Genomic DNA, 23,282 nt, shown 5'->3' on the forward strand with positions numbered 1-23,282 from the left:
TAACTGTGGCCCTCAGTGAAAAGCACTCTGACACCTGTCTTATAAACAACTGAACTGACCTTCAATGTGAATGTGGCGGGTTGGACTCTGATTGCATTAAGAGCTTCAGGCCACAAAGTGTGCAGAGGTAATGCATGAGAGAAGAGTGAGAAGGAAACGACGACGTCATTAAGCGTCGTGGTTTATGGGCGCGGCATCAGTCAGTGATTGACAGCTGACGGGGCGTGAACAGTCTTGCGAGGTGATGAGTCCTCCCGTTGACGCGGCTAATAGCTGCCTGTGCTAATTGGGAGTCAAGAATGCAATTAGAGAGTTTGAGACAGTATAGTCTCTAATTCATTTACTGCCATTAAGTTGCCGGCTTCCTCGCCAAATGAATTCTACATGATTAAAGCAATGTGAGCTGGAAATGATAATGAGAATGATGAGGTGCAGCTGAACTCCAACAGAGCCTCATTATGTGCTCGAGGAAACGCAAAGGTTTTTACCGCTCATTTATTCCTCACTTGCTGTTGATGAGTAGAACAATAAGTCTTCCATCTTGAATACAGACAACACGTCTCCATTTAACATCATCATGTACACGCCCATTACTATCCTCTTTTTTAGACCATGAGGATAGATGGCAGTCGCACATAAGAGATACATGTAGCCTGCAATATGATGGCAGTCACACATAAAAGACATGTGTAGACTGCAATATGATGGCAGTCACACATAAGCGATACAGATAGACTGCAATATGATGGCAATCACACATAAGAGATATGTGTAGGTGGCAATATGATGGCAGTTACACATAAGAGACAGCTCGACTGCAACATGATGGCAATCACACATAAGCGATACAGGTAGACTGCAATATGATGGCAGTTACACATAAGAGACAGCTCGACTGCAACATGATGGCAATCACACATAAGCGATACAGGTAGACTGCAATATGATGGCAGTCACACATAAGAGACAGCTCGACTGCAATATGATTGCAGTCACACATAAGCGATACAGGTAGACTGCAATATGATGGCAATCACACATAAGAGATATGTGTAGACTGCAATATGATGGCAGTCACACATAAGAGACACATGTAGACTGCAATATGATGGCAGTCACACAAAAGAGATACATGTAGATTGCAATATGATGGCAGTCACACATAAGAGATACAGGTAACTACAATATGATAGCAGTCACACATAAGAGATACATGTAGATTGCAATATGATGGCAGTCACGCATAATAGACACGTGTAGACTGCAATATGATGGCAGTCACACATAGGAGATACGTGTGGATTGCAATATGATGGCAGCCACGCATAAGAGATACGTGTCGACTGCAATATGATGACAGTCACACAAAATAGATACGTGTGAATTGCAATATGATGGCAGTTACACATAAGAGATACATGTAGAGTGCAATATGATGGCAGTCACACAAAAGAGATACGTGTAGACTGCAATATGATGTCAGTCACACATGAGAGATACATGTAGACTGCAATATGATGTCAGTCACACATGAGAGATACATGTAGACTGCTATATGATGACAGTCACACATTAGAGAAATGTGTAGATTGCAATATGATGGCAGTCACTCATAAGAGTTACGTGTATACTGCAATATGATGGCAGTCACACATAAGAGATACATGTAGACTGCAATTTGATGGCAGTCACCTATAAGAGATATGTGTGGACTGCAATATTATGACAGTCACACATAAGAGATTCGTGTAGACTGCAATATGATGGCAGTCACCCATAAGAGATATGTGTGGACTGCGATATGGTGGCAGTCACACATTAGAGAAATGTGTAGATTGCAATATGATGGCAGTCACTCATAAGAGATCCATGTAGACTGCAATATGACGGCAGTCACACATAAGAGATAAGTGTATACTGCAATATGATGGCAGTCACACATAAGAGATAAGTGTAGACTGCAATATGACGGCAGTCACACATAAGAGATAAGTGTATACTGCAATATGATGGCAGTCACACATTAGAGAAATGTGTAGATTGCAATATGATGGCAGTCACTCATAAGAGATAAGTGTGGACTGCAATATGACGGCAGTCACACATAAGAGATAAGTGTAGACTGCAATATGACAGCAGTCACACATAAGAGATAAGTGTATACTGCAATATGATGGCAGTCACACATTAGAGAAATGTGTAGATTGCAATATGATGGCAGTCACTCATAAGAGATACATGTAGGCTGCAATATGATGGCAGTCACACATAAGAGATACAGGTAGACTGCAATATGACGGCAGTCACACATAAGAGATAAGTGTATACTGCAATATGATGGCAGTCACACATTAGAGAAATGTGTAGATTGCAATATGATGGCAGTCACTCATAAGAGATACATGTAGACAGCAATATGATGGCAGTCACACATAAGAGACACGTGTAGACTGCAATATGATGACAGTCACTCATAAGAGACACATGTAGACTGCAATATGATGGCAGTCACACATAAGAGATAGGTGTATACTGCAATATGATGGCAGTCACACATAAGAGATACATGTAAACTGCAATATGATGGCAGTCACACATTAGAGACATGTGTAGATTGCAATATGATGGCAGTCACTCATAAGAGATACATGTAGACTGCAATATGATGGCAGTCACACATAAGAGATACAGGTAGACTGCAATATGACGGCAGTCACACATAAGAGATAAGTGTAGACTGCAATATGATGGCAGTCACACATAGGAGATACGTGTAGACTGCAATATGATGGCAGTCACACATAAGAGATACAGGTAGACTGCAATATGATAGCAGTCACTCATAAGAGATACGTGTAGACTGCAATATGATGACAGTCACACATGAGAGATACATATAGGCTGCAATATGATGGCAGTCACACATAAGAGATAAGTGTAGACTGCAATATGATGGCAGTCACACATAAGAGATAAGTGTAGACTGCAATATGATGGCAGTCACACATAAGAGATATGTGTAGACTGCAATATGATAGCAGTCACACATAAGAATTACGTCTATACTGCAATATGATGGCAGTCACACATAAGAGATACGTGTAGACTGCAATATGATGGCAGTCACACATAAGAGATAAGTGTAGACTGCAATATGATGGCAGTCACACATAAGAGATACATGTAGACCGCAATATGATGGCAGTCACACATAAGAGATACATGTAACCTGCAATATGATGGCAGTCACACATTAGAGACATGTGTAGATTGCAATATGATGGCAGTCACTCATAAGAGATACATGTAGACTGCAATATGACTCAAGTAAACAACACCAACATGTTATATGTTACATTGAATTTATAGAACATTACACACGGTGCAGAAAAATCTATTAAAATGTTTTAGTAGGACTTCGGTAAGCTATGAAGCTGCACCACTTGATGGATTGTACTGTGCTTCAACATAGGAGTATTATTACGGTCTGTGTGTATAAGACACCTAAATAAGACCGCCGACAAAACGGTGCATCCTGAAGCGACTGTCAGAAAGGGACTTGAAGATGACGTGTAAAACATTTTGAGCAAAGAACCCCCATTACATGTTATTTAGACCACAAGGAAGTATTTTACATTTAGAAAAAAATAATAATATCACTCATATAATGCACCTTATAATCCGGTGCGCCCTATGGTCCGGGAAAAAAGGTATATGCACGTTTTTAAAGATGTACAGTACTACCTCAGTTTTCTTCGACCCCAGTTTTTGTATGATTGTGTTTTCAACCAGGAGTTTCAAACGAGTTCTTGTGCCTGTGCAACATTCCACGGACTTGAGAGGCCAAATCCGGAATCCCACACAGGTTGGTGACTCAGTCTCTGTCCTTGAAACTACGTCAAAATGAGCCACGGGAGCGACAAAGAAAGTTCCAAGTGCCATGCAGCACTTGGACAATGTAAGACCTGAGGTGGTTCGGTCCTTGATTAAAGCTCTCTCCACTGCTCTCTGTCTTGGACCTCGGTCCTTTTTTCTGTTCCCATGAAATGTTTCTGTCTTTGAAGTCATTGTCTCGTCGTCTTCTCCACCATTAGTCTTCCCCTTTCCCTCTTTCAGTCTATTTTGGGGATTCTGTTGTCATCCATCCCACGAGCGTGTGAATAAGTCAAAGCATCATTATTTCCTCCTCTTTCTTCTCATTTCACACATTCCTAGTACGTCCAACTTACTGTGGACCTTTTCCATCTTGTTTTGTGTCCTCAGCGTCACCATGTTCTTATCCTTGTGTACCATTTCCCAACAGCCTGGTCTCCTTTCGGTTCTGTCCAGACGCAGTCAGAATTCCGACCATAATTTTCCCGTACATTTTTTGTTGCGGTTTTTCCTTGCATAGGTTTTGTTGAGTGTGTGATCAACCTTTGATTGATAGATTGAGACTTTTATTAGTAGATTGCACAGTACAGTACATATTCCGTACAACTGACCACTAAATGGTAACACCCGAATAACTTTTTAAACTTGTTTAAAGGGGAACATTATCACCAGACCTATGTAAGCGTCAATATATACCTTGATGGTGCAGAAAAAAGACCATATATTTTTTTAACCGATTTCTGAACTCTAAATGGGTGAATTTTGGCGAATTAAACGCCTTTCTGTTTATCGCTCATGTGGTGATGACGTCAAAACGTGACGTCTCCGAGGTAACACAGCCGCCATTTTCATTTTCAACCCATTGTAAACATTGGGTCTCAGCTCTGTTATTTTCCGTTTTTTCGACTATTTTTTGGAACATTGGAGACATCATGCCTCGTCGGTGTGTTGTCGGAGGGTGTAACAACACTAACAGGGAGGGATTCAAGTTGCACCACTGGCCCAAAGATGCGAAAGTGTCTGCCGCCAGACCCCCATTGAATGTACCAAAGTGGCTCCACATTTGACCGGCGATGCTAAGACAGACATGGCACAGAGATGTATGGATAACCTGCAGATGCATTTGCAATGATAAATTCAACGAAATTACAAAGGTGAGTTTTGTTGATGTTGACTTATTTGCTTATCAGACATATTTGGTCGCGGCGTGAATGCCAGTTAATCGACGCTAACATGCTACGCTAATCGACGCTAACATGCTATTTACCGGCGGTGCTAAAACAGACATGGCACAGAGATGTATGGATAACCTGCAGATGCATTTGTAACGATAAAGTCACAGTAATCACAAAGGTAAGTTTTGTTGATGTTGACTGCCAGCTAATCGATGCTAACATGCTACGCTAATCGATGCTAACATGCTACGCTAATCGATGCTAACATGCTATTTACCGGCGGTGCTAAAGCAGACATGGCACAGTGATGTATGGATAACCTGCAGATGCATTTGTAACGATAAAGTCACAGTAATCACAAAGGTAAGTTTTGTTGATGTTGACTGCCAGCTAATCGATGCTAACATGCTACGCTAATCGATGCTAACATGCTATTTACCGGCGGTGCTAAAGCAGACATGGCACAGAGATGTATGGATAACCTGCAGATGCATTTGCAACTATATTACGTGTACTTCCACCCACATTTAATGCGAAACAAACACTTACCAATCAACGGATTTAAGTTGCTCCAGTGTCACGAGATGCGAAAGTCCTGATCGTTTGGTCCGCACATTTTCCCGGCGATGCTAACGCAGCTATTCGGCCATGCTATGGCTATGAATAGCGTCAATAGCTATTCGCTCAATAGCTTCAGTTTCTTCTTCAATACTTTCATACTCCAACCATCTGTTTCAATACACGCGTAATCTGTTGAATCGCTTAAGCCGCTGAAATCCGAGTTTGAATCCGAGCTAATGTCGCTATATCTTGCTGTGGTATTCCCATTGTTTGTTTACATTGGCAGCACTGTGTGACGTCACAGGGAAATGGATTATCGCATCGCAAATAGCGAAAATCAAGCACTTTAAAGCTTTTTTTAGGGATATTCGGAGACCGGTAAAATTTTTGAAAAAACTTCAAAAAATACAACAAGCCACTGGGAACTGATTTTAATTGTTTTTAACCCTTTTGAAATTGTGATAATGTTCCCCTTTAAGTTTAATTAATCAATTCATAGTAGCCCTCCTTCTTTCCTTCAGAGCGGTCCCATACCATGAATTCATTAACGTGGACCCCGACTTAAACAAGTTGAAAAACTTATTGGGGTGTTACCATTTAGTGGTCAACTGTACGGAATATGAACTGTACTGTGCAATCTACTAATAAAAGTTTCAATGAATCAATCAAACCTGGCTGGAGATCGATATAGCAATGTTTTATAAATGTGAGAAAAGCTATTAAAGTCCAGAAAGATTTTTGGAATAAAGAAAAAACAGACTACAAAGATTTGCAAAATCCTTTTCAACTTATATTGAATTGAATGGACCGCAAAAACAAGATACTTCATGTTCACACTGAGAAACTTTGTTATTTTTTTGCAGATATTAGCTCAATGGGAAAGACTCACAAAGTTGAAGAATGCTCATACCATACCATAACATACCAACTTTATTTATAAAACCTGTCACGACTTGGGCGTGAATTGTTTTCCCGTGGTGCAAAGCGAATGGAGTGGACCCAGCGTGAAGGTAAAGACATTTTTTCATTTTAACACTATAACTAAAAAAAAGGAAGAAACAAAAGGCGCGCACCATGGCGGAGAACAAACGTGACTAAAGAAAACAACTTTATCCATAATGGATCCAACACAGTCGCGAGAGTCCAGTCCAAAGCGGATCCAACACAGCAGCGAGAGTCCCGTTCACAGCGGAGCCAGCAGGAAACCATCCCAAGCAGAGGCGGATCAGCAGCGCAGAGATGTCCCCAAGCCGATACACAGGCAAGCAGTACATGGCCACCGGATCGGACCGGACCCCCTCCACAAGGGAGAGTGGGACATAGGAGAAAAAAAGAAAAGAAGCGGCAGATCAACTGGTCTAAAAAGGGAGGTTATTTAAAGGCTAGAGTATACAAATGAGTTTTAAGGTGAGACTTAAATGCTTCTACTTTATCTTTATCTTTATCTTTAGGGAATGTAAACAAAGAAACACCGGCTGTGTTTGTGTTGCTACAGCCGGCTGCAATATGCCGCTTTCCCACCAACATCTTTCTTCTTTGCAGTCTCCATTATTAATTGAACAAATTGCAAAAGATTCAGCAACGCAGATACCCAGAATACTGTGTAACTATGCTGTTAAAGCAGACGACTTCTAGCCGTGATCGGTGCCTGGAAGAACATGTCCGCCACAACCCGTGACGTCATCATTCCGCGACGTTTTCAACAGGATACTTTGCGTTAATATTTAAAATTGCAATTTAGTAAACTAAAAAGGCCGTATTGGCATGTGTTGCAATGTTAATATTTCATCATTGATATATAAGCTATCAGACTGCGTGGTCGGTAGTAGTGGCTTTGCGGTCTATTCAATTGAATATAAATTGAAAAGGATTTGCAAATCATCATATTCTGTTTTTATTTACCATTTACACAACCTCACTGATTTTGGCTTTTGTAAACGAATAATGATTGATAAAAAAAAATAGTGAAAAAAGATGTGTGATTCTTAGGAGGAAGACGAGTGTTCACTCTTACTCGCAAGTATAATCCCAAATATAATCCCATTAGCCCGTTTTAAGAAGCCGAGTAATCCATGTTTAGCGGCATGTGATCAAGATATCGTACACCAGGAAATGCTAATCACAAAGTTTCCTCATGCATGTATATCTATTCCAGGCGGCGTCTCTGCAGTCATTAGACTTGCATGCTGTTAAAAAAAAAAAAAAAAAAAAAAAAAAAGCAAAGCGTTGAAGCTGCTAATGAAGAGCCCGCAATCTTGTTTACATCTCAGCGGTCTGCGAAATAAATTCTGCCGCCGTTTATCAGTGTTTGACATCACTTCCTTCCATGCGAGGGGGAACAAACTGTGGATATATTTGAATTTGATGGGAGTTTCACAGCGTTAATGACTTACTCGACACATGAGTGCAAATAACGTCTTCACGCTTCTCGCCAGCAAGAACCGGGGAAAAGTCATCAAAAAACGTGCAAGGAAGAAAGCGGAACTCTCTAGGGTTGAACAATCAACTTTGATTTGGTTCGGATTGGGAAAGAAAACAAACAGCAAAGTGCAGGAATGAATAAATGAGGAGAGAGAATATTATTCATACAAGAATGTGTAGACCAGGGGTGCCCACACTTTTTCTGCAGGCGAGCTACTTTTCAATTGACCAACTCGAAGGGATCTACCTCATTTCTATATATCATTTATATTTATTTATTTATGAAAGAGACATTTTTGTAAACAAGTTAAATGTGTTTAATGATAATACAAGCATGTGTAACACATATAGATGTCTTTCTTTCACGAAGACAAGAATATAAGTTGGTGTATTACCTGATTCTGATGACTTGCATTGATTGGAATCAAACCGTAATGATGATAACGCCCACATTTTCAAATGGAGGAGAAAAAAAGTTGTCCTTTCTGTACAATACCACATGAAAGTGGTTGGTTTTTGGTATCTAATTCATCCAGCTTCCATACACTTTACAAGAAAAACATTGGCGGCAAATTCCGTAGCTTGCTTGATTGACATTCACGGCACCCGAGGGTCTTGTGAGATGACGCCGGCTGCTGCCAGTTCATTATTATGAAAAAATGACAGAGAGGAAGGCGAGAAACACTTTTTATTTCAACAGACTTTCGCGCCGTCCCTTCCGTCAAAACTCTAAAGGCCGACTGCACATTTCCTATCTTCACAATAAAAGCCCTGCTTCATGCTGCCTGCGCTAATTAAATACAGAGTCTCGGAAAGCTGGTGTGCACAAGCGATCCCTCAGAAAGCTGGCGTGCACATCACTTGTGCACGCCAGCTTTCCGAGACTCTTATTTTGTTAGCGCAGGCAGCATGAAGCAGGGCTTTTATTGTGAAGATAGGAAATGCGCAGTCGGCCTTTAGAGTTTTGATGGAAGGGACGGCGCGAAAGTCTGTTGAAATAAAAAGTGTTTCTCGCCTTCCTCTCTGTCATTTTTTCATAATAATGAACTGGCAGCAGCCGGCGTCATCTCACAAGACCCTCGGGTGCCGTGAATGTCAATCAAGCAAGCTACGGAATTTGCCGCCAATGTTTTTTTCTTGTAAAGTGTATGGAAGCTGGATGAATTAGATGCCAAAAACCAACCACTTTCATGTGGTATTGTACAGAAAGGACAACTTTTTTTCTCCTCCATTTGAAAATGTGGGCGTTATCATCATTACTGTCTGATTCCAATCAATGCAAGTCATCAGAATCAGGTAATACACCAACTTATATTCTTGTCTTTGTGAAAGAAAGACATCTTATATGTGTTACACATGCCTGTATTATCATTAAACACATTTAACTTGTTTACAAAAATGTCTCTTTCATAAATAAATAAATATAAATGATATATATATAAATGAGGTAGATCCCCTCGAGTTGGTCAATTGAAAAGTAGCTCGCCTGCAGAAAAAGTGTGGGCACCCCTGCTTTAAAACAAGCTTTAGTGCACTTTTGTGCATGATGTCACTAAAATGACATATCAAAACAACACTAAATTAAAGTGCACTTTTTGTACAGAACACCACTACAATAGTTTAAAACATGGGTGTCAAACTCTGGCCCGCGGGCCAAATTTGGCCCGCCGTGTAATTTATTTGGCCCTTGAGGCAATATCAAATTAACATTAGAGCTGGCCCGCCGCATTCACCACTAATACTCATACTCGTCAACCATCCCGATATTTCCGGGAGACTCCCGAAGTTCAGTGCCCCTCCCGTATTTCTCCTGATTTCCACCCGGACAATAATATTGGGGGCGGGCTATAAAAGCACTGCCTTTGGCGTTTTCTACATGTCGCCACGTCCGCTTTTCCTCCATACAAACAGCGTGCCGGCCCACTCAAATAATATATGGGGCTCATACACACACACAAGTGTATGCAAGGCATACTTGGTCAACAGCCATACAGGTCACACTGAGGGTGGCCGTATAAACAACTTTAACACTGTTACAAATATACGCCACACTGTGAGCCCACAGCAAACAACAATGACAGACGCATTTCGGGAGAACATCCACACCGTAACACAACATAAACACAACCGCACAAATACCCAGAACCCCTTGCATCACTAACTCTTCCGGGATGCTACAATATACACCCCGACTACAACCAAACCCCGCCCCAACTCAAACCCGTTGCCGAAAAAAGGCATTCAATTTGTATCCATCCATCCATTTTCTACCGCTTATTCCCTTTTGGGGTCGCGGGGGGCGCTGGCGCCTATCTCAGCTACAATTGGGCGGAAGGCGGGGTACACCCTGGACAAGTCGCCACCTCATCGCAGCATTCAATTTGTATTTTCATTTTATTTGATATGCCATTGATATTTTTTAATTATTATTATTTAAGCCTTGCTTGGTCAATATTCAATGCAAAACTTGTTTGGGTCCCTATTAAAGGATTCATTTGTTCAACCTCGGCCTGCGGCTTCCTTCAGTTTCAAATTTTGGCCCACTCTGTATTTGAGTTTGACACCCTTGGTGCAGACAGACCACACATAGATTTGCGTCGCTGGTTTATGGCATCCGAGCCAAAGTGTTTTTACAGTCGGGGTTTTGCAAAAAACTGAATGAAAGATTCCTGCCGGCCAAGTAAGAAGGCTTGGACTGCAAAAACTGAAACCTAAGTACGATTAAATATCTCAAATAAGGGTGATATTTGCTCATTTTTCAGTCTTATTGGATAATTCTTCTCACTAAGCAGATTTTTATGTTAGAGTATTTTACTTGTTTTAAGGGTTTGGGTCCTAAATTATCTTAAACAAGTTGAAAAACGTATTCAGGTGTTACCATTTAGTGGTCAATTGTACGGAATATGTACTGTACTGTGCAATCTACTAATAAAAGTTTCAATCTCCTATGACCTATATTGACTTTGTGCAGTGTTTTTATTTTGTCACTCAGCAGTTCTCATGGGCAATTCTACCAAAATCTATTCAAAGTGCCGTCTCTTTACCAAAAAATGGGTTTTAACAAAACAATGAAGTATACAGACATTGGTTTTTACTGAGATCATACGCTATATTGCCAAAAGTATTTGGCCACCCGTCCAAATGATGAGAATCAGGTGTCCCAATCACTTGGCCCAGACCCGGGTGTATCAAATCAAGCACTTAGGCATGGAGACTGTTTCTACAAACATTTGTGAAAAGAATGGATCGCTGTCAGTGATTTCCAGCGTGGAAAAGTCCGTGCAACAAATCCATTCGTGAAATTTCCTCGCTCCTCAATATTCCGAAGTCAACTTTATTATAAGAAAAGTGAAGAGTTTGGGAACAACAGCAACTCAGCCACCAAGTGGTCGGTCCACGTAAACTGACAGAGAGGGGTCGGATTGTGCAAAGACTTTCTGCACAGTCGGTTACTACAGAGCTTCAAACTTCAAGTGAACCTTCCAATTAGCCCACGTACAGCACGCAGAGAGCTTCATGAAATGGGTTTCCATGCCCGAGCAGCAATATCTAAGCCATACATCACCAAGTCGGGCTTCACGGTGGCAGAGGGGTTAGTGCGTCTGCCTCACAATACGAAGGTCCTGCAGTCCTGGGTTCAAATCCAGGCTCGGGATCTTTCTGTGTGGAGTTTGCATGTTCTCCCCGTGACTGCGTGGGTTCCCTCCGGGTACTCCGGCTTCCTCCCACTTCCAAAGATATGCACCTGGGGATAGGTTGATTGACAACACTAAATTGGCCCTAGTGTGTGAATGTGAGTGTGAATATTGTCTGTCTATCTGTGTTGGCCCTGCGATGAGGTGGCGACTTGTCCAGGGTGTACGCCGCCTTCTGCCCGATTGTAGCTGAGATAGGCGCCAGCGCCCCCCGCGACCCCGAAAGGGAATAAGCGGTAGAAAATGGATGGATGGATGGATGTTTGAGACTGTTTCTACAAACATTTGTGAAAAGAATGGACCGCTCTCAGTGATTTCCAGCGTGGAAAAGTCTTAGGATGCCACCTGTGCAACAAATCCATATCTTCGCGCCTCAATATTCCAAAGTCAACTTTATTGTAAGAAAAGTGAAGAGTTTGGGAACAACAGCAACTCAGCCACCAAGTGGTCGGTCCACGTAAACTGACAGAGAGGGCTCAAATTGTGCAAAGACTTTCTGCACAGTCGGTTGCTACAGAGCTTCAAACTTCAAATGACCTTCCAATTAGCCCACGTACAGCACGCAGAGAGCTCCATGGAATGGGTTTCCATGCCCGAGCAGCAATATCTAGGCCAGGGGTAGGGAACCTATGCCTCTCGAGCCAGATGTGGCTCTTTTGATGACTGCATCTGGCTCTCCGATAAATCTTAGCTGACATTGCTTAACACGATAAGTAATGAATAATTCCGCTGGTAATCACCGTGTTAAAAATAACGTTCAAAAGATGAGACATTCTCATGCATTTTAATCCATCTATCCGTTTACTACCGCACCTGTTCAAGAAGTTGCATTAATGGTAATAAGTATTCTATTAATTATTGGTTAGCATAGGGGTGTCAAACGTACGGCCCGCGAACAGGTTTTATCCGGCCCGCGGGATGAGTTTGCTAAGTATACAAATTAACCTGAAATTTTTGAATGAAAGAAACAGCTCATCTACATTTGTCTGCTTGGATGTTGCAATAGCAATTCTTTGTATGTCTGTAGAGTGTAGATGATGGTACATATGTACAAAATAAACCACATGATGTTAGTACATCAATTGAGGAAAATGATCAAACTACATACATGGCATACTGTAATTTGATTTTGATATTTTTTTATCTTGATTGATTGAAAATGAACACCATTGAGTTGACTGATGAACAATATCACATCATTCATTGTTTAATTTCTTAATGAAATTAAACAATGGATGTCCGCTAACTTTTTGCAACTTAATGCCAAAAAAACGGAAATGCTGATTATCGGTCCTGCTAGACACCGACCTCTATTTAATAATACAACTTTAACATTTGACAACCAAATAATAAAACAAGGTGACTGTAAAAAATCTGGGTATTATCTTCGACCCAACTCTCTCCTTTGAGGCACACATTAAAAGCGTTACTAAAACGGCCTTCTTTCATCTCCGTAATATCGCAAAAATTCGCTCCATTTTGTCCACTAAAGACGCTGAGATCATTATCCATGCGTTTGTTACGTCTCGCCTCGACTACTGTAACGTATTATTTTCGGGTCTCCCCATGTCTAGCATTAAAAGATTACAGTTGGTACAAAATGCGGCTGCTAGACTTTTGACAAGAACAAGAAAGTTTGATCACATTACGCCTGTACTGGCTCACCTGCACTGGCTTCCTGTGCACTTAAGATGTGACTTTAAGGTTTTACTACTTACGTATAAAATACTACACGGTCTAGCTCCAGCCTATCTTGCCGATTGTATTGTACCGTATGTCCCGGCAAGAAATCTGCATTCAAAAGACTCCGGCTTATTAGTGATTCCTAGAGCTCAAAAAAAGTCTGCGGGCTATAGAGCGTTTTCCGTTCGGGCTCCAGTACTCTGGAATGCCCTCCCGGTAACAGTTCGAGATGCTACCTCAGTAGAAGCATTTAAGTCTCACCTTAAAACTCATCTGTATACTCTAGCCTTTAAATAGACCTCCTTTTTAAACCAGTTGATCTGCCGCTTCTTTTCTTTCTCCTATGTCCCCCCCTCCCTTGTGGAGGGGGTCCGGTCCGATAACCATGGATGAAGTACTGGCTGTCCAGAGTCGAGACCCAGGATGGACCGCTCGTCGGGACCCAGGATGGACCGCTCGCCTGTATCGGTTGGGGACATCTCTACGCTGCTGATCCGCTTGAGATGGTTTCCTGTGGACGGGACTCTCGCTGCTGTCTTGGAGCCACTATGGATTGAACTTTCACAGTATCATGTTAGACCCGCTCGACATCCATTGCTTTCGGTCCCCTAGAGGGGGGGGTTGCCCACATCTGAGGTCCTCTCCAAGGTTTCTCATAGTCAGCATTGTCACTGGCGTCCCACTGGATGTGAATTCTCCCTGCCCACTGGGTGTGAGTTTTCCTTGCCCTTTTGTGGGTTCTTCCGAGGATGTTGTAGTCGTAATGATTTGTGCAGTCCTTTGAGACATTTGTGATTTGGGGCTATATAAATAAACATTGATTGATTGATTGATTGATCATTCAGAAAATATAAATAACGACAAATAAAGATAGAATATTATTAACCGCAACATGTAAGTGTAAAAAAACAACAACATTATGATTTGTACATTTTCAGAATGTGCTTCTTCTATTTTTAAACACAGAAAACAATCTGAAGGTGTCTTTATTTTTAAGTTATCGTGCAGGGATTTTACCAGTCCGTCCCACTTGGGAGTAGATTTTTCTCCATGTGGCCCCCGAACTAAAATGAGTTTGACACCCCTGGGTTAGCATCAGAATAACAATGTTATTAAAAATAATAAGATGCTTATTATACTCTAAAAATGTTGGTTTTACTTAAAAATGCACGCATTCAGTTGTTCTCAGTGTTAAAATAAATTATATGGCTCTCACGGAAACACTTTTTAAATTATTTGGCATTCCTGGCTCTCTCAGCCAAAAAGGTTCCCGACCCCTGATCTAGGCCATACATCACCAAGTCGGATGCAATGGTGTAAAGCAGTGGTCCCCAACCTTTTTGTAGCTGCGGACCGGTCAACGCTTGATAATTTGTCCCCGCGGCCCGGCGGGGTAGGGTGAGGGGATTTTTATATTCATTTAATTTTTTCTTTGTCATGAAAAAGGTAGTTTTTTTGGGTTGGTGCACTAATTGTAAGTGTATCTTATGTTTTTTTATGTTGATTTAATGAATAAAAAAAATATTAAAATGTATTTTTATTTTTTTTATTAAAAAAAATAAAAATTGAAGTGAAGTGAAGTGAATTATATTTATATAGCGCTTTTCTCTAGTGACTCAAAGCGCTTTACATAGTGAAACCCAATATCTAAGTTACATTTTTTTTTAAACCAGTGTGGGTGGCACTGGGAGCAGGTGGGTAAAGTGTCTTGCCCAAGGACACAACGGCAGTGACTAGGATGGTGGATGCGGGAATCGAACCTGCAACCCTCAAGTTGCTGGCACGGCCACTCTACCAACCGAGCTATGCCGCCCCATTAACGCAAAATTATTCTGCGGCCCGGCACCAATCGAGCCGCGGTCCGGCCCGGTGGTTGGGGACCACTGGTGTTTTCATTTTTATTTTTAAAATTTTAGTCATTAAAAATGGACGTTTTTGTCATGAAAAAGCGAGGTTTTTGTGGTTGGTGCACTAATTGTAAGTTTATATTGTGTTTTTAATGTTTATTTAATTTACAAAAAAATTAATTAATTAATAAAAATTAATTAAAAATTATTCTGCGGCCCGGTACCAATCGGGCCACGGCCCGGTACCGGCCCGGTGGTTGGGGACCACTGCTCTGGAGTGATGAATCACACTTTTCACATCTGGCAATCTGATGAACCAGTTTGGGTTGTGAAGTTGCCAGGAGAACATTACATTTCTGACTACATTGTGCCCAGAGTGAAATTTGGTGGAGGAGAAATTATGATGTGGGGTTGGTTTTCAGGAGTTGGGCTTGGCCTCATAGTTTCAGTGAAAGGAACTTTGAATGCTCCAGGATACTAAAACATTTTGAACGATTCCATGCTCCCAACCTTGTGGGAACAGTTTGGAGCGGGCCCCTTCCTCTTCCAACATGACTGTGCACCAGCTCACAAAGCAAGGTCCAGCGTCTGGTGTGGATGAACTTGACTGGCCTGCACAGAGTCCTGACCTTAACCCGACAGAACACCTTTTGGGATGACTTAGAACAGGGACTGGGAGCCAGCCCTTCTCCACCAACATCAGTGTGTGATCTCACCAATGCGCTTTTGGAATAATGGTGGAAAAATTGCTATAAACACACTCCGCAACCTTGTTGACAGCCTTTCCAGAAAAGTTGAAGCTGTAATGGCTGCAAAAGGTCATATTGAACCCTACGGGTTAGGAATGGGATGGCATTTCAACTGCATATTTGAGTCAAGGCAGGTGTATTATGAGTGTATTACGATCTGTTTAAACCCAAGGCATTCTTTGAGCTTGTGATCAGTAAACAAATAAAGACAAAATCATCATTTATAGCAAATACCGGTACTCAAATATTCCCATCTCTAGTAACTGTTATTGATTTAGATAGTGAATGTAAAAGAATGATGCAAATCCCATAGGGGTGATGAAAAGATGGTCAGCGCCTGAGAGCTGCGGCCTACCACCATGACCCCGCACTCCCTTCCCTCTGTTGCTAGATATCTCAAGATGTACGTGGTAATATGTATATGTGCTTTGCTAGGGAGGTTTTTTCCCACTCCAGACTGGGTCCCCTTAGGAGCCCAGTCTAGATTGTATTTTTTTTACTCATCCTTCCCCAGCGTTTTACCTTTTTCCCATCTTTTACAGGGCGACCCATCAGCTATCCTGTTCTGTAACCCTGTACACTGTTTGTCTAGTCTTGAATCTGGTTTGTGCCGAAAACAAAGTTTTGTTGTACTTGTGCGATGACAATAAAGACCTATCTATCTATCTATCTATCTATCTAATCCCTCCCACAATAAATAGTGCGACTTCATTCATTGCACACTGGCAAAAGAAGACAAACAACAATAGGAAACCTCCATCAGTGTCTTTTCTTTTTCTATTGTGGCACAAAGATGAGCTTTGTTGTGAAAAGGCGTCTTTTTAGCTCGTGTGCCGAGTAGAATTGTCCATCCAGCGCTCAATGAACTGCAGTGTGATGAGATGTTTGGTCGGCAGACACGTAAAACCCTCTCAGAGACTCGGTTCCCTCTCACAGCTTGAGGAAAGGAGTATTTGCTTGGCAGGTAGTGCTCTTAACGTGCCAGCCTCCTGACTTAAACGCACAATCCTGATGGGAAAGCCGTGGTATACATCCGCCAGGAGGCATTTATGGAAATGTAGAAGTGCGGTGAGGACAAACTCATTGTGGGCGATGATCAATTCTGTTTGGCGCAGAAAGGTGAACTGAGAACAAGGCAGCACACCTCAAGATAAAGACCATAATTCAACCTCACACCAAAATCCTTTTTAGGATTCTCGTCATCAAACGGGTTTCATCAAAAGCGCTTTGACACTATTTCCACATTCCCCCATTCACACACACACTGATGGCGGGAACTGCATTGCCTTTCCCTAACCACGATCCATTGGAGCAAGGGTGAAGTGCCTTGCTTAAGGACACGATGTATGTGACGAAGTTGGTAGAAGGTGGGGATCGAACCAGGAACCCTCAGGTTGCTGGTACGGCCACTCTCCCAACTGCGCCAGGCCATCCCCGTCATCAGAATCTGTTGAGACCTTGGCACGAATCTGCCTCCTCATTTAAAGTGCGAGTGTGGGAGACCCGTTTTGTTCCGTGGGAGCCGGGGATAGCCTGACGAGAGCGGGGGTGAGGCGGAAGTCTGCCTGACGAGAGCAGGAGTGAGGCGGGAGTCTGCCTGACCAGAGCGGCGGTGAGACGGGTGTCTGCCTGACAAGAGCAGGAGTGAGGCGGGAGTCTGCCTGACGAGAGCAGGAGTGAGGCGGGAGTCTGCCTGACGAGAGCGGGGGTGAGGCGGTTGTCTGCCTAAAGACAGCGGGGGTGAGGCGGGAGTCTGCCTGACCAGAGCGAGGGTGAGACGGGTGTCTGCCTGACGAGAGCAGGAGTGAGGCGGGAGTCTGCCTGACGAGAGCGGGGGTGAGGCGGGAGTCTGCCTAAAGAGAGCGGGGGTGAGGCGGGAGTCTGCCTGACCAGAGCGAGGGTGAGACGGGTGTCTACCTGACGAGAGCAGGAGTGAGGCGGGAGTCTGCCTGACGAGAGCGGGGGTGAGGCGGTTGTCTGCCTAAAGAGAGCGGGGGTGAGGCGGGAGTCTGCCTGACCAGAGCGAGGGTGAGACGGGTGTCTGCCTGACGAGAGCAGGAGTGAGGCGGGAGTCTGCCTGACGAGAGCGGGGGTGAGGCACGTGTCTGCCTAAAGAGAGCGGGGGTGAGGCGGGAGTCTGCCTGATGAGAGCAGGAGTGAGGCAGGAGTCTGCCTGACGAGAGCGGGGGTGAGGCAGGTGTCTGCCTAAAGAGAGCGAGGGTTAGGCAGGAGTCTGGCTGACGAGAGCGGGGGTGAGGCGGGAGTCTGCCTGACGAGAGCTTGAGTGAGGCGGGTCTCTGCCTGATGAGAGCGAGGGTGAGGCGGGAGTCTGCCTGATGAGAGCAGGAGTGAGGCAGGAGTCTGCCTGACGAGAGCGGGGGTGAGGCAGGTGTCTGCCTAAAGAGAGCGAGGGTTAGGCAGGAGTCTGGCTGACGAGAGCGGGGGTGAGGCGGGAGTCTGCCTGACGAGAGCTTGAGTGAGGCGGGTCTCTGCCTGATGAGAGCGAGGGTGAGGCGGGAGTCTGCCCGACGAGAGCAGGAGTGAGGCGGTAGTGAGGCGGTAGTGAGGCGGTAGTGAGGCGGGAGTCTGCCTGACGAGAGCGGGAGTGAGGCGGGAGTCTGCCTGACGAGAGCGGGATTGAGGCGGGGGTCTGCCTGATGAGAGCGGGAGTGAGGTGGGGGTCTGCCTGACGAAAGCGGGGGTGAGGCGGGTGTCTGCCTGATGAGAGCAAGGGTGAGGCGGGAGTCTGCCTGACGAGAGCAGGAGTGAGGCCGGAGTGAGGCGGGAGTCTGCCTGACGAAAGCGGGAGTGAGGCGGGAGTCTGCCTGATGAGAGCAGGAGTGAGGCCGGAGTGAGGCGGGAGTCTGCCTGACGAAAGCGGGAGTGAGGCGGGAGTCTGCCTGATGAGAGCAGGAGTGAGGCAGGAGTCTGCCTGACGAGAGCGGGGGTGAGGCAGGTGTCTGCCTAAAGAGAGCGAGGGTTAGGCAGGAGTCTGGCTGACGAGAGCGGGGGTGAGGCGGGAGTCTGCCTGACGAGAGCTTGAGTGAGGCGGGTCTCTGCCTGATGAGAGCGAGGGTGAGGCGGGAGTCTGCCTGATGAGAGCAGGAGTGAGGCAGGAGTCTGCCTGACGAGAGCGGGGGTGAGGCAGGTGTCTGCCTAAAGAGAGCGAGGGTTAGGCAGGAGTCTGGCTGACGAGAGCGGGGGTGAGGCGGGAGTCTGCCTGACGAGAGCAGGAGTGAGGCGGTAGTGAGGCGGTAGTGAGGCGGTAGTGAGGCGGTAGTGAGGCGGGAGTCTGCCTGACGAGAGCGGGAGTGAGGCGGGAGTCTGCCTGACGAGAGCGGGATTGAGGCGGGGGTCTGCCTGATGAGAGCGGGAGTGAGGTGGGGGTCTGCCTGACGAAAGCGGGGGTGAGGCGGGTGTCTGCCTGATGAGAGCAAGGGTGAGGCGGGAGTCTGCCTGACGAGAGCAGGAGTGAGGCCGGAGTGAGGCGGGAGTCTGCCTGACGAAAGCGGGAGTGAGGCGGGAGTCTGCCTGATGAGAGCAGGAGTGAGGCCGGAGTGAGGCGGGAGTCTGCCTGACGAAAGCGGGAGTGAGGCGGGAGTCTGCCTGATGAGAGCGGGGCTGAGGAAGGGGTCTACCTGATGAAAGCGGGGTTGAGGCGGTAGTCTTCCTGATGAGAGCGGGGGTGAGGTGGGGGTCTGCCTGATCAGAGCGTGGTGTGAGGCGGTTGCCTGCCTAACGAGAGCAGTACTGAGGCGGGGGTCTGCCTGATGAGAGCAGGAGTGAGGCAGGAGTCTGCCTGACGAGAGCGGGGGTGAGGCAGGTGTCTGCCTAAAGAGAGCGAGGGTTAGGCAGGAGTCTGGCTGACGAGAGCGGGGGTGAGGCGGGAGTCTGCCTGACGAGAGCTTGAGTGAGGCGGGTCTCTGCCTGATGAGAGCGAGGGTGAGGCGGGAGTCTGCCCGACGAGAGCAGGAGTGAGGCGGTAGTGAGGCGGTAGTGAGGCGGTAGTGAGGCGGGAGTCTGCCTGACGAGAGCGGGAGTGAGGCGGGAGTCTGCCTGACGAGAGCGGGATTGAGGCGGGGGTCTGCCTGATGAGAGCGGGAGTGAGGTGGGGGTCTGCCTGACGAAAGCGGGGGTGAGGCGGGTGTCTGCCTGATGAGAGCAAGGGTGAGGCGGGAGTCTGCCTGACGAGAGCAGGAGTGAGGCCGGAGTGAGGCGGGAGTCTGCCTGACGAAAGCGGGAGTGAGGCGGGAGTCTGCCTGATGAGAGCAGGAGTGAGGCCGGAGTGAGGCGGGAGTCTGCCTGACGAAAGCGGGAGTGAGGCGGGAGTCTGCCTGATGAGAGCGGGGCTGAGGAAGGGGTCTACCTGATGAAAGCGGGGTTGAGGCGGTAGTCTTCCTGATGAGAGCGGGGGTGAGGTGGGGGTCTGCCTGATCAGAGCGTGGTGTGAGGCGGTTGCCTGCCTAACGAGAGCAGTACTGAGGCGGGGGTCTGCCTGACGAGAACGGGGGTGAGGCGGGAGTCTGCCTGACGAGAGCAGGAGTGAGGCGGGCGTCAGAATCTGTTGAGACCTTGGCACGAATCTGCCTCCTCATTTAAAGTGCGAGTGTGGTAGGCTCGTTTTGTTCCGTGGGAACCGTGGCTCGCCTGATGAGAGCGGGGATGAGGTGGGGGTCTTCCTGACGAGAGCAGGAGTGAGGCGGGACTGAGGCGGTAGTGAGGCGGGAGTCTGCCTGACGAGAGCAGGAGTGAGGCGGGACTGAGGCGGTAGTGAGGCGGGGGTCTGCCTGACGAGAACGGGGGTGAGGCGGGGGTCTGCCTGACGAGAACGGGGGTGAGGCGGGGGTCTGCCTGACGAGAGCAGGGGTGAGGCGGGGGTCTGCCTGACGAGAACGGGGGTGAGGCGGGGGTCTGCCTGACGAGAGCAGGGGTGAGGCGGGGGTCAGCCTGACGAGAGCAGGAGTGAGGCGGGACTGAGGCGGTAGTGAAGCGGGAGTCTGCCTGACGAGAACAGGAGTGAGGCGGGATTGAGGCGGTAGTGAGGCAGGGGTCTGCCTGACGAGAACGGGGGTGAGGCGGGGGTCTGCCTGACGAGAGCAGGAGTGAGGCGAGAGTGAGGCGGGAGTGAGGCGGGCGTCAGAATCTGTTGAGACCTTGGCACGAATCTGCCTCCTCATTTAAAGTGCAAGTGCGGTAGGATCGTTTTGTTCCGTGGGAACCGTGGCTCGCCTGACGAGAGCGAGGATGAGGCGGGGGTCTTCCTGACGAGAGCAGGAGTGAAGCGGGACTGAGGTGGTAGCCAAGCGGGAGTCCGCCTGACGAGAGCGGGGGGGAGGCGGGACTGAGGCGGTAGTGAGGCGGGAGTCTGCCTGACGAGAGAGGGGGTGAGGCGGGAGTCAGCCTGAAAAGGAATAAATCCCTCCTGGCAGAGGACCAGACCGGAGGGTAAAGCAGCGGCCAGGAGGGCTGCCTCGCTTTTTAATATTGCCATCATGTCCACAAGACAAAGCCGTGGAAGCAGAACCCTCGAATGGGATACTGCATCAGCGGAGTTGATTCAATCCGACAAAGTGTGTCAGATGACAGACGACTTAGTGTCAGTGCTGCCTCTGACTTAGCAGCAATGACAATATGAGTGTGCAAGATAATAGCGTCAATATTAGCCCGGCAGCTCCTCCAACATTCATGAGTTCCTGGGTTCTCGTTACCCCACCGAGGCCTGTTAGATTTCTTTGCATGATTGGGCGGGCTCGCTCTCACAGCGTCTGTCGTGCCAGATCGCTCCGGCGTCTTTGCCAGGATGTTCTCTGTGGACGCTACCCAGGCGCGGGAGCCAGACGCACGACGGCTTTCATCATCGGGGCCACTTGATCTGGACTCAAACAGGAGATGCACGCAAATGTGCTCCCACGGCTGCCTCCAGCAAACACTTCAGGCTGCCTCGCCGGTTTATTGGATTCCATCCTAGTGATGACGTGTCATTCTCACTTATATATCATGCAATTACAGGCCATAACATTAGGTACACACTTACCTCATGACACCCCAACGCATTACTACACTTAAGAGCTAATGGTTATGTTTTAAATAGGTCATGTCATGGTTTTTTTTTTCTACATCTAAAATTAACCTCGTTTTCGGACCATAAGGCACAGTTAAACTAGTTTAATTTTCTCAAAACTCGACAGTGCGCCTTATAACCCGGCGCACCTGATGTACAGAATGATTTTGGTTGTGCTTACCGACCTCAAAGTTATTTAATTTGGTACATGGTTTAATGATAAGTGGGACCAGTGGATGGCAGTCACACATAAGAGATACATGTAGACTGCAATAGGTTGGCAGTCACACATGAGAGATACGTGTAGACTACAATTGGATGGCAGTCACACATGAGAGATACGTTGCAGACTGCAATATGATGGCAGTCACACATATGAGATACATTAAAACTGCAAAATGATGGCAGTCACACATAAGAGATACATTGTAGACTGCAATATGATGGCAGTCACACATATGAGATACATGCAGACTGCAATATGATGGCAGTCACACATAAGATATACATTGTAAACTGCAATATGATCACAGTCACACATAAGAGATACATTGTAAACTGCAATATGATGGCAGTCACACATAAGAGATACATGTAGACTGCAATATGATGTCAGTCACACATATGAGATACATTAAAACTGCAAAATGATGGCAGTCACACATAAGAGATACATTGTAGACTGCAATATGATGGCAGTCCCACATATGAGATACATGCAGACTGCAATATGATGGCAGTCACACATAAGAGATACCTTGTAGACTGCAATATGATGGCAGTCACACATAAGAGATACGTTGTAAACTGCAATATGATGGCAGTCACACATAAGAGATACATTGTAGACTGCAATATGATGGCAGTCACACATATGAGATACATGCAGACTGCAATATGATGGCAGTCACACATAAGAGATACCTTGTAGACTGCAATATGATGGCAGTCACACATAAGAGATACGTTGTAAACTGCAATATGATGGCAGTCACACATAAGAGATACATTGTAAACTGCAATATGATCACAGTCACACATAAGAGATACATGTAGACTGCAATATGATGGCAGTCACACACAAGAGATACATGTAGACTGCAATATGATGGCAGTCACACATAAGAGATACATTGTAAACTGCAATATGATTGCAGTCACACATAAGAGATACATCTAGACTGCAATATGATGGCAGTCACACATAATAAATACAT

General features: G+C 45.8%; 2 protein-coding genes across 2 annotated transcripts in view; both read right to left on the reverse strand.

Moving 5' to 3' along the window:
* shank3a (SH3 and multiple ankyrin repeat domains 3a) overlaps positions 1-23,282 on the reverse strand; it is a 444,336-nt gene that overhangs the window by 412,803 nt on the left and 8,251 nt on the right. The window lies entirely within an intron of this gene.
* LOC133548862 (proline-rich protein 36-like) lies at positions 17,482-21,495 on the reverse strand. Its single transcript, XM_061893798.1, has 5 exons — positions 21,234-21,495; positions 20,576-21,091; positions 20,371-20,531; positions 17,922-20,263; positions 17,482-17,857 (listed from the first exon to the last, which is right to left on the reverse strand). The coding sequence occupies exons 1-5, from the start codon at positions 21,493-21,495 to the stop codon at positions 17,482-17,484; spliced, it is 3,657 nt and encodes a 1,218-aa protein (XP_061749782.1).

The sequence above is a fragment of the Nerophis ophidion genome, linkage group LG03 (assembly GCF_033978795.1).
Source record: "Nerophis ophidion isolate RoL-2023_Sa linkage group LG03, RoL_Noph_v1.0, whole genome shotgun sequence".
NCBI lineage: Eukaryota > Metazoa > Chordata > Actinopteri > Syngnathiformes > Syngnathidae > Nerophis > Nerophis ophidion.

Coding starts and splice junctions, on each gene's coding strand:
- LOC133548862 (XM_061893798.1), bottom strand. CDS start 21,495: ATGGCAATATTAAAAAGCGAGGCAGCCCTCCTGGCCGCTGCTTTACCC. Junction 21,092..21,233: donor CTCATCCTCGCTCTCGTCAG/GCGAGCCACGGT, acceptor TGCTCTCGTCAG/GCAGACCCCCGCCTCACCCC. Junction 20,264..20,370: donor CTCAACCCCGCTTTCATCAG/GTAGACCCCTTC, acceptor TGCTCTCATCAG/GCAGACTCCCGCCTCACTCC.